We start from the raw sequence: 12,676 nt of genomic DNA, 5'->3' as shown, positions 1-12,676 counted from the left end.
TGGTTAATTAAGGTGAGTCCTTGAGGATAAAATACACAATATTTTCGAACAGTGTTTCAAACAGTTTTCATAACAAGTGGACATGAGAGAACAACTGAGGATCGTTTGTTTTGTATAAAATATGCTTTTACTATAGACACAGGGTTCTGAATATGTGACCTTTTCATTAAAGTATTAATCTTTTGGGGTTTTTTTAGTCTAATGAAGAAGAATTGAACTGTAAATATTGCAAAATATAGGATTGTGCTCAGCTAGAATGACATCATCCTCAGAGACTTAGAATGTCTCTTTCAATAGATTGTTTGTTAAGATATGCTTTTTCCTTCAATGATGTTGGTTGGGTATGCACAGTTTTTATGCAAAATGCAATATTTTAGATAGGAACAGTTCGGAAGAGAAATTAGTCTGCTAGTGACTCTGTTAAAATGTCAGCTTATACCCCAAGTTATGAATAATACACGTTGTGAGGGGAAACACGGTGTTTAAAGACCCAGATGCTAAATAATATAAAATAATGTTTTGATTCATTTTCTACACTGTTTAACTTGTACCCCTTCATGCTCAGGACAAAAGGAAACAGTGCCTCCTTATCTACTTGTAGAACAAAATCCAAGGAAGAAGCCTGCAGCACTAGCTATTGAAGGCAAGTTTGATTCTTTTCTTCATCATCAATTCATTCACTGGTCTTGAGTGTACTTTCCCATTGATTTTGATGGAGCAGGATCAAGCCTATATACCAAAATCACGCCAGGGATTAAGTATTTGCAGGATTGGGACCTAAGACTGATTGTGTCTAATCGGAGCTGCATGGACTGCCCAGGGACCTGTGTGGAGGATCATTGACTTCAGTGGATCTACGGGAGGGCACCAGGGTCTTCCTGCCTGAATCAGATTGCAGGATTAGGACTAAATTTCTAAAAAAGTGCATTGGGGTGTTTCAGGAGGTAAGGTGCTACATAAATGTAAATGAGCATCATTATTATTAAATGACAATGGTGGATTATTATTTCAGCAATTGCTATTTAGGAATGTTACTATATAATTCATTGTAGTTGTAAACAATATATCTTGCTCTGTTTATTAAATTTACAGACTTAGACATCAGCTAAGTAAGTAAAAGATAAACAGTCAGCCCCCCTAAAAAAGATCATCTTTAATTGTTCTGCCATGGCATTTTGTAATTTACTCACCTAATAATAATGTAATTGATGTAATACTAATTCTGTTATTAAAATAGGACTATATTCAATCACTTTGAAAATATTACTGTAGCTTGCATTTCTGGTTCTATACCATTTCTCTGTCTCCCCTTCTAATTATTGTCTAAAGCCTCTGAAACCAGTAAACTCCATGTCATTCTCTTCTGTTGCCTGACATAGCATGTGAGAATGGACAAGGCAGCAAGACCGTAACAGCATTCATAAAATACTGTGCAGTCATTCAGTCACACCATGGCACTTCCTGATAATCTCTCATAGGGGATTTACTTTTATACTATCTAGAAGTTTCACAGTGTAAGAGAAAAATAGATGGGACTGAAGCCTCATGACTTAAAACAACTACAATATCATAAAAATTGGCCAAAAATAGTCAGATGACTGGTTATCTCATTGCCCCAAATGAAGTTGGATGAATATTTCTCTATAAATACACTGTTCCCTTGTTTGACAAGAGTATAAATCTGTGGTTATTGTGAGACACATTATAGTATATAAATAGATTGCAGTCCTGCCTACTTGAGGCAAAACATTTGAACCCTGCTTATCAGCAAAAGGAGGTTCCTACTTTGTTAAGCACTAAATGCTGTTATCCACCAATTAACCATAATGGAAAAAAGACATAATGGAAAAAGACTGCTCCATTTGTTGTGTGATAAGGGAAATCTTTAAATATAACTGTTGTATAACATGAACTAGTATCAAATTAATATTAAATTCCTGATTTTCAAAATTATGAGCAATTACTGAGATTGCACATGGAAATGATCATTTATGTGTCTCACTGGTCATTTGTGTGTGTCATTCGATCACTTATGCTTGCAATTACAGTAACAGTGAGTGCAAATTAGGCACCCATTTGGCAAACACAAATTGGGGACATATTGTATGCACAGAATCAGACAACTAATTTCTTTTTAAGGCTCAAGGTCTGGTCACCAGGACGGAATGGTATTCATTCAAGAATTTTGAAGGAAATGAAGAAGGAAGAGCTACTAACAAAAGTCTGATATAAATAGCTGATATTTTGCCAGCAGTATGACATCTATGTTTGAGAAAGGAGGCATTGGTGCTCAGGGGGACTGTAGTCCATGAAGTCTTATTCTGGAGCTGGGGGGAAATAGTTGAGTAATAAACCACTGACCTAGGTGACAGTAAGAATAACTAGCACAAAGCACTTGAACAAGCACTAACCAACTAATGAGTGTTATATGATAAGGAAAGATCAGAGAGGCCTTTTCAAATGATAATTAATTCTTTGAAATCAAGTGTTAACTAAATTGTTGGCATAAACAAGAATTAGTGCATCATTTATTTAATGTAGGACTTCTGATAAAATTGCACACAGGAAGCAGATTAGGAAATTTATTAGCCAGTTAGCAGGAATACAGCCCTTCTATGGATTAAAGACAGGTTGGCAACAAAGAAAAAGTGTAGAAGTAGAGGAATACTTCTGTCAAGGTAAAGCAAGTAGAGAACAGCTACTAAGAGGAATTTTATGGCTGGCTGGCTGGCTGGCTGGCTATCCATAAAAAGAAGCTACCCATCCCCCCCACCCTGCTTCATGTATCACAATTTCTCAGGATGGAAAGAGAGCACAGTGTAGGCCTGAGCACACTGGTTCAGAGAGACTGAGAATCCACTCATCCAACTATTGTTTATACCCGGAAATAGATTAGCCATTGTTCAGAGCTTGAAATGTCAATGTTAGGATAAGGACTGCACCAGAAGAGGGGCATGGGGCAATCCAACAGTTGATGAAAAGGAATATGGTTTATGAATTCCCTCGATTGAGGTGGTCAGTATATATATCTATGTACGGTCCCCAGTTCTGCCACTGACATATTATGTGATCTCGCCCTGGTCTCAACCTCTTTGTACTTCAGGTACCTCATCGGAAAAAATGGACGTAGCTACCCCTCTTTGTGAAGTATTTTGATATTTTGAAAATCTCTGTCTCCTCCAGATCCAGTGTCCATTAGAAAAGACTGACCACTTTCTTTAGTGGACCTTGGATAATTACTAAGTATTATTATGTATTAAATTCCATCCATCCCTACCTGTCACTGCCACCTCTAATCTAAACTGTTGTTGCAAATCTCAGATGTGGGGGAAATAAGGTTAGGCATTGCAAACCTTTATATGTTCTTCAAGGGTGGGCTTTGCAATTCCCTCCGATATTAACTTCTGGGTGCAACTGACCAGGCTGCTCACCCAGTCTGGAAGGGAAAGACCAAATAATTACTCTGCTGATTTCGCTGGCTCTTTAAAAAAGTTAATGCTATTCTGGATCATACTCCACAAAGTGCAATGGGGGATTTTGAAATTGCCAGTTTCAGGCCAGTTTTACAAAGGCAGTGAAGCAACCAGGACTGAGGAACAAAAAATAACAATACTGAGTTAAAAAAAAAAAAAGTAAATACGAAGGTCTTGGTAGGTACATAGTTCAACTAGTGTTTTGTACTTCAGGAGCTTCCTCAGCCACAGCATGAAGGGACATAGCCCCTTTTAAATCCTGTATTTTATCTGCCTTTAGAATTTTCATACGAATTTGGAAGCATTGCTCTCATCTCCATGTATTGCCATCTAGGGAAAGTAGGGGCACTGGTTGTGCTTGAACAGGCTCATTATCCATGGCCCTGTTCACTCTGACCTTAATATGCTCCTGTCTCTGTGTTCTCGCCCACTTCCTCTAACTCTGTTGCATTCCTTTCCTCATTAGAACTAGAAGTCCTGCCACATGTGTTTAGTTCCCTGCTGTTCTGTGTGTGGTTTTGTTGTTTCTGCTCACCAGTTTGCTTTGTTTTCTTCCCACAAATTGCATTTCATAGAATCATAGAATCACAGGGCTGGTCTACACTGGGGGGGGGAAATCGATCTAAGATACGCAACTTCAGCTATGTGAATAGCGTAGCTGAAGTCGAAGTATCTCAGATTGATTTACCTTGGGTCCTCACGGCGCGGGATCGACGTCCGTGACTCCCCCGTCGACTCCACTACCGCCGTTCACGCTGGTGGAGTTCCAGAGTCGAAAGGGGGTGCGTTCGGGGATTGATATATCGCGTCTAGATGAGACGCGATATATCGATCCCCGAGAAATCGATCACTACCCGCCGAAAAGGCAGGTAGTCTGGACGTACCCATAGAAGATTAGGGTTGGAAGAGACCTCAGGAGGTCATCTAGTCCAACCCCCTGCTCAAAGCTGGACCAACACCAACTAAATCATCCCAGCCAGGGCTTTGTCAAACGTGACCTTTAAAACCTCTAAGGATGGAGATTCAACCATCTCCCTAGGTAACCTATTCCAGTGCTTCACCAGCCTCCTAGTGAAATAGTTTTTTCCTAATATCCAACCTAGGCCTCCCCCACTGCAACTTGAGACCATTTCTCCTTGTTCTGTCATCTGGTACCACTGAGAACAGTCTAGATCCATCCTCTTTGGAACCCCCTTTCAGGTAGTTGAAAGCTGCTATCAAATCCCCCCTCATTCTTCTCTTCTGCAGACTAAACAATCCCAGTTCCCTCAGCCTCTCCTCAGAAGTCATGTGCCCCAGCCCCCTAATCATTTTTGTTGCCCTCCTCTGGACTCTCTCTAACTTGTCCACATCATTTCTGTAGTGGGGGGCCCAAAACTGGATACAGTACTCCAGATGTGGCCTCACCAATGCCGAATAGAGGGGAATGATCACTTCCATTGATCTGCTGGCAACACTCCTGCTAATGCAGCCCAATATGCCGTTAACCTTCTTATCCAGCTTCTCCTCCACTGTAATACCCAGGTCCTTTTCGGCAGAACTGCCGCTTAGCCAGTCGGTCCCCAGCCTGTAGCAGTGCATGGGATTCTTCCGTCCTAAGTGCAGGACTCTGCACTTGTCTTTGTTGAACCTCATCAGATTCTCATGCTGAAACTCATGCTGGAGGCAAAATTGGCTTTTGTTAGAAATGTGCATCTAGCTAACATGCTGTATATGACATATGGCATCTGACTGGCTCAAGGAGAAATTCCAGTTTACAGCCTCAGTTCATGAATATAACACTGGCTGAAATAACCAAGGGTATCTAAATTAGTAAAGCCAATACAAACTTTGATAAATCTTCCCTGATATATGGAAGTGTGTGTCATAAACAGATAGTTAAGGGTTAATGCCTCTTTTACATGTAAAGGGTTAAGAAGTTCACCTAGCCTAGCTGACACCTGACCAGAGGAACCAATGGGGGAACGAGATGTTTCAAAAGGAAGGAGGGAAGTTTCCTTTGTTTAGTCAGTTTCAGTTTCAGCCGGAGTGGAAAAGATCAAGGAACCAGCCTCTTATCAGAGTAGTAAGTTTTAGAAAGGAAGGCTACCCAGGGAGGGGAAGGTTTTTTGGGGGAAAGGGAGTGATCCAGGTACTCAGAAATTCTGGATGGTGGCAGCGAGACCAGATCTAAGCTGGTAATTAAGCTTAGAAGTGTCCATGCAGGTCCCCACATCTGTACCCTAAAGATCAGAGTAGGGGTGAGACCTATGACAGTGTGGTTCTCTTGTATATGTCACTGTCTTGGTATCTGGGCACCATTTATCAGTGACCTTTTTTTCCTTCAGACACATGGTATTTCATAATACAGTACATCGTTTTTTCCCCTTTTGTACAATGAAATCATTTTAAGTTTAAAACAAGTGAATTCTAATGCAAGTGAACCAACAGTTTTAAATACAACAGAAATCATTCCAAATCAATATACTACATGCAATGTGTGCTCATATCAGCTCGTATTTGTAGTGGTTCATATTTTCCTCTCTATTATGTGGCATAGAAGACAGCAAATGAGTCTAAGCTCTATCTTAAATGTTCCAGGCAAGAGATAGTGTGAAAGGAAAATGGACCGATGTCTCTGTTGGAAATACCATAATGCAGTGTGTTATGCTTTAACCCACCTTTCACAAGGAATCTGTTGGAAATAATCTAGAAATCTTTAACTAGATATCCTGTAGAAATATCTTTTATTAAATAAATGTGATTTTTTAAAGTACATTTTGGGGGTTTAGAGTATGTAAAACAAGTTATTTTAGTAACTCCTTAAATCCACTGTAAAGATAGAAAAATGATGAGATTATATGAACAAGGTTTCAAAGCAATAAGCTGATTGGTTTAGATTACAAGTTTTAGCTATAAACACTAATGATTTAGCTATGATGAGGAAAAGTCTAACTCTTCACTCTTTCAGAAAGCCCTTGACATTTTATCTAATGAAATGAGGCACTTCTGCAATTCTTTTATTTTAGTGATGAGAGGAAAAAATTAACCAGTCATTGGAAAGAACCTACTAAATTTTAGAACACTGGATTTAAATACATATAGATTTGCATAGGGTTTCATTATGCAGATTTCAATCATTTAACATTATATTTGTTCAAATTAGCACGACAGAGAAACTACATTAAAAATAAGCAGTCACCAAAATTTACCTAACAAAACCAAACCAAGTATTTCAAATAAGTGGGGTTTTTTTTTTTTTTTAGTTTTTTTTTTTAGTTTTCCAAATCGCCACATGTAATTAGCAGCCCCTTCCATGTTAAAACGCCATGACTGGGAAAACTTACTTGGATAAAGATGTGTTGCTCTTTGAGATACAATTATGCCATATTCCCTTACAGAGGCAAGGCTAACACTGCTTCAGAAGGAGCAGGCGTCAAGACCTACAATTCCTCTATTGGCTAGGCATCTCCTTTTCCCAAACCACAGAGATTCCTGGTCAGATGCATACACCCTCCAAGGTATCATTCCATACCCTTCCCATCCTGTCCCCTGTGCTGCCCAAATGCAGACAGCACTGCCAGTGTTGATGTTACCTCACCTACTTGGCTGTGTGCTCCTACCCCTCTTGAGTAGGAGTTGTAGCCACAAGCAGGTGAATGCAAACCCAATCAGCATTAGCCACTGCAGCAATTTTCTGTGCACTTTATGACCCTTTCTCGGGTGATCATGCCACACACAGTGGCTCCTCTCTGGCTCTTTTCCCCACCAGCCACACACCCTGATTTCCCATTGTCCAAGTAAAGGAGCTATTCTTGGCTACATAGCAAAGGCTAGCATGCCACCTATCTTTTCCCCTTGCATGTACTTCCTGGCTTCATTAAACTGGTATTTGTATTCTTTTGCTCCCCTCTGTGTTGTTTAGTGAGGGGAGCATATGGCCCCATGTTATTAACAAACAGTTTTTGTGCTTAATTCAACACAGCCATGAAATGGAAAGTCTGTAATCACCCCACGGGGAAATCATGAACTCTTGTGTGGGTCACATGAAAGCACCAGGAATTTCAGATGTGATAGTGCTACTTGCATACTTTCCACAGCTCTAGCAAATGTCTACTGTAGCAATCTTCAAAGCTTCCAAATAATATTTGAGATTCGGGTTTGAACACAGTAAAATAGCTTCAAAGACAAAATCAGGCAGTACAGATTCACCAGGAGCTCAAGTTTTAGTGTGTTGCCAGTGACCTCTGTGCCTCATTATTCCTTCACTTGCTTAGTCTAAGAAAATATTATATTGTACTGGTCGACTGAAATGAAAAGGTACAGTGTAAAAAAGAATTGCAGTGGTTACTGTACTTAATTTTGCCCCAGACATGCCCAGGTAAGCCAAACAAAAAGGCTTACATGTGAAAAGTAGCAGTTCTGCAAACATCAGAGCAATTTGATTTGGATTTTCGTGACCTTTATGGACTTTTCAGTAACTTGATTAATACAGACAGTGTTACTTCCCTCAGAAAAAATAATTGGATCAAAAAGGACAAACCCATTTAAGAAATGGCTTTTTAAAGGGGCTTTTCAAGTCAAATTTGATCCCAAATTTAGATTTCATTTAAAAAACCTCTGTGTCCATGAAACTTAATATCAATAGAAATGTTACCATGAAGATTCTTTTAATTCCCCTTCAGTGTTTCACCCCAACACTGCAGAATTTTGCTAATGCATGTGAAAATGACTAGAACCCAAAGTTCAACTGACCAGTCTAATTTTATTCCCCATGCTAAGAGAAATGCAAAAAAGGAATGGAACAGCATAAAGAGAAAAAATAATTAGTCTTAACATTTAGAGTGAAATCCTGGCCCCCACTAAAGTCAGTTGCAAAATTTTGATTGACTTTACAAGGGCCAGGATTTCACTCTGGTTTAAAGAAAAGTGTTCTTAACAGATAAGGAAATTAGCTTTATTTTTTAAATATAATTTTTGGTTTATCATGTCTCTTTAAAAATATAAATTATGTGAGTTTAAGGTGTGCAAGCTGGTTTTCATAAAATTAAGTACAGACTTTTACCCAAAACTTATGCTGAACCTGAATGAAATTTTCTCTGAGGTTCTGATAAACTAAATTAACTTTTGTTTTAGTCAGTTTGGTTTTCTTTTTTCTTTTCTTTTCCCCCCTGTACATCTCTGTGTACTTCCTTGTTTCTGCCAAGACCAGAATCATTAGGTAAGAAAGGCTATTGTAATATTTCACAAAACCAGACAATATCACGTCTCCCCTGAAAGCTCTTTTCCTGGGATTTCCAGACAGCAGGGGTTTTGATAAGTACAGATAAGCTTTGTATAATCATCTGAACTTTAGGCACATTATCTGAACCAAACCATTTCCAAACCTTTTGACATTCACCCCCACCAGTTATTTTTACTTCTACGTATCCTCTCCCCAACACACAATATTGATGGCAGTATTTTGGCACTTTCCTTACCTCCTCTTCTTAGAGGTGATGGATGAGCAGACAAGTTCTTTCAGAGTCAGCACTAATGTCACTGTTTGGAGCATCTGGGAAGGTCTGTGTGGATAAGAGACTCTCACAATGTCTTCCTCCTCCAGCCAGACTGCATCAATTGTGTAACACCATGCCTTGTAACTCAAGTGCATTCCTAAATTTAGATCTCCCTAGCAATGGCACAGCAACAGGCTGTTGTTACACCCAAACCTAGTTTGAAGTGGTACATTTTTTGCATGTTAATAATACTGTAACCTCTCCTCCCCCTGCCTTTCAAGAAGTACTTGACATCACAGGCAGAGAACAAGAGAAGCTGTAGAAGCAGATGAAGGAAATTCAAACTATCATCTTTTTTTTGTTTGTATTAAATCCACCTTCTTGCTTTTTCAGCAAATCTTTCAATCCCCTCCTCCTTCAGAAATAAATCTAAACTAGCACTGAATTTTTCTTTGCTTCAAGCAATTTTTGTCAAGCAATTTTCCAGTAACCTATTCCGCATGTTGTTTATCCTTCATGTGTAATAGTTTTGCCTGCATTTCCCATCTAGTGGTATGGTGGCTAGTGCTGCAGATGACATTCCAAATGGGATCTAAAAAGTACTCTACAAAATAAATTCTGAACTTTATCTCTCTCAGAAATCTATTGTCTGTCTTCAGAAGAGTGGTGCTGAACTACTGTTTAGAAAATGATAATACATGTCATTTTCCTTGATCAATCTCCTGGATGATTGTTTCTTATTGCATAAGTTCCCTAGGTGGACTCCTGATTTTCCAACTAATTATTTATATTTGTCTGTATTGAATTATATTTGAGGGCAGCTAGAGTAAGCTTTGGAATGATCAAAATCCTTCTGAATTTGGTTGTGTAACTCACTCTTCAGTGTGTATTACATATCCCCATATAAGTGGTTGGTCCACAGAGGTTTATAAGTCTGCTATAGCTTCTAGTTATAGGAATTAATCCTTTAGATTAACAGAAGGGATTCATTATTTTAGTGCTAAAGGCCATGAGTTCAAACCCTGCATGCAGCCTGAACAGGGTTGGCTAGTTTCATTTATTTCTGCTGCTTGCTATGTTAGGGTATGTCTACATGGAAGACTTTCCACATGTCTTACCATGTGTTTTTGCCCAACATCCTTTATTAGCCACACTCAAAGCCCTTAGACACACAGCGAACCCAAGCTGGCATGCTGGAGGAATGGTCAGAGTGCACACTGAGCTGTGACCCATCCCTTACCCTCCACTTCACAGTGTGGAGGTAGTAAAGGTGCAGGTACCTGGGCTCAAGTTTAGATAGTCCTCCATTGTCATTCTCACAATTCCCTATATCTCTATTTTCTAGCCTATGTACCAAAAGCTACCTGTTGTTTAATATACCCTCGCTTGGCATTTAGCCCTTCACGTTCCACTTAGTTATATTTATGCTTGGAAGAAGCTCACCACGTTCTATGCTTCAGATGTGGCAAGTTTTCTGTTGGCATTAGACGTACCTCTTAACTTGTCACGGTCCAAATGTGGAACATGGTGCACAAAAAAGACCCAGTATGAAGGATACAGAAAATGTATTCATGCAGGACACTTAAAATTAAGTGGGATTCCTTCTTTTACTATAAATAACTCTTTCTATAACCTCAGTGTAATGATTCCTTATAATTTGCAACAATAATAGTAAGGGACATCAAATGTGTGTAAAAACCTAGATAATTTTGGGGCTACAATGAATGACATCCCTCAGAATGTGGTACACTGGAGAAGGGTGGCAGTGGCAGTGGCAATTTATTATAGTAGAATACATTTGTTGAATGACTTTGCAAAGAAAACAGTTGTGTTCAGTATGGGATTTCTCCCAGTCCTAGAGGCCCCCCTTGAGAAACCAGACTTCCCAAAGGCGTTTCCTCCCTTTTTAATGCAGACAGTCGAAGGGCCCTTCCTCTAAGCACCTGTGCAAGGGGAAAGGAAAGCTGAGCTGGAGTTAACTCCTTTTTCATTGTGGAGCAGGTACCCTGCACCCTGTCACAGGAACACAATTGCATTTAGGTTCAATTTGGTGAGAATTCTAGAATTGGGATCTGCAGTTAGGGCTAGATTATGTTCCCTGCCTGTCAAGGCACAGGTTGCCTTTTCAGAGCACTACAGGAATCTCTGAACATGGCAGATCTGCTTGGTGCTCCGCTTACTCGTCCTGCCCTCAGGAACAGTGAACAGAGCACCAATGACGGGATTTTGTGCTGTCTGATGCTTTGATATGTGGTGAACCTGAGTTGCAGCCACATCATGTCATCTCACAAAATGAAACATTAACACAATGGCTGAACATTATTTTTTTTTAGTATTTTCTCAATTCATGTAGTGCTAAAGTCACTTTCCAGTTCTTCCAAATTGAGCATCAGTGATTTCGACAATGGGCCAGATCCTGAGAAGCAGCCTGATTCCCATTGGATCATTCTTGTGGCTGAAATTAGACAGAAAGCTACTGAGTTTCCCTACCGAGGGTTCTCACTAGCCCCTGTTTTAGAGCAGAGGGAATGGGACTAGTAGATAACCAGCCCCAGGATTAGTGGAAGCTGGGAAGAGATGAGAATGTGAGCATCTGACTTTTTATGCTGAGCCACATTTTTATGTTGTTATGCATATTTTCTTTACCTCTAATAATGTCCATATTGCTTATTGCACAAAATTTTTGAACTTTGCATTGCTTGATCAGTGCCCTGGTTAACCATATGTGTACGTATAAGCAAATCATTACTTCATTTGTAACCAATGGTCAGCTTAAACTTGATCATGATTAACTGGGGACTAAATGGGGGGACATGAGACACACAAAAGCAGCTGGGTGAAACGGTTTGTTGAAGAATCACAAGGGACTCGTCTTTGTTTTTCCCAAGACAATAAAAAAGGGTGAAAATGACCAAATATATTTGAAATGGATTAAATCTTGAGATAATGTCGAACATTTAACCAGGAATTTATCATGTCTGCTAGAAAGTCAGAACCAATTTGGTTCAGTAAGATTCCTTCATGTTGATAAACAAGTCCCCCTATTTTATGCAATGTTCTCTCATTTGTGAAACCAGACCAAGACCAAGGGGTTTATAACTTCTAAGAAAATGTCTATTTTTGTATCAGTCACACATATATTTTTGTTTGCTTCTTTAATTTCTGAAAGCATGCTGTGCAGTATTTGTAATGAACTTTTTTGCATTCCCTGGTTTAAGAATGTTCTTTTTATATATGTTTTCATGCAGAAGAAAAGCCTCTTGTGATAGCTAAGGAAGTGAAAAGTAAGTAACTTAATATTTTCTTTCTCTTGATGTTAATTTATTCAAGGGCTAATAGCATATTTATTGCTTGGATCTGCTAGCTTCAGAAAAGCTTCTTCTACCCCGGAACAATTTTCAAGGAAAGAATGAGCTCTGACTTTATGGACTCATGATTTTTTGCATGTGCTTTTCTGTATAACAATATAGGCTGGCTTCTTGTACATATCCATAATAGCAAAGCATCACAAAATAAAAAGCTATAGCTCTGCTAACTCAGCTGATACCTATAATACACAACTTGAAGGGGGCAAACCTGGATGGCTGTGGGGTGGGCAGTACAAAGGGCATATGTTTGCTATTATTTACTAGCATTTAATGGGAATTCATTCCCTAACAAAGAGAGAGAAAGACAATAGGAAATGGGTTTCCTGATGTCTCATACCTAATTCTATTCTACCAATTA

The 12,676-nt window shown here is 39.3% G+C and overlaps 1 protein-coding gene across 1 annotated transcript in view; it reads left to right on the top strand.

Moving 5' to 3' along the window:
* TRDN (triadin) overlaps positions 1–12,676 on the top strand; it is a 271,057-nt gene that overhangs the window by 101,088 nt on the left and 157,293 nt on the right. Inside the window, exons 12-13 of the mRNA XM_045010301.1 lie at positions 566–643; positions 12,199–12,234. Of these exons, the coding sequence (XP_044866236.1) occupies positions 566–643; positions 12,199–12,234 (114 nt within the window). The remainder of the gene's footprint in view (positions 1–565; positions 644–12,198; positions 12,235–12,676) is intronic.

Source organism: Mauremys mutica, chromosome 3 (genome assembly GCF_020497125.1).
Source record: "Mauremys mutica isolate MM-2020 ecotype Southern chromosome 3, ASM2049712v1, whole genome shotgun sequence".
Classification (NCBI taxonomy): Eukaryota; Metazoa; Chordata; order Testudines; family Geoemydidae; genus Mauremys; species Mauremys mutica.
This window is presented reverse-complemented; position numbering and strand designations above follow the sequence as displayed.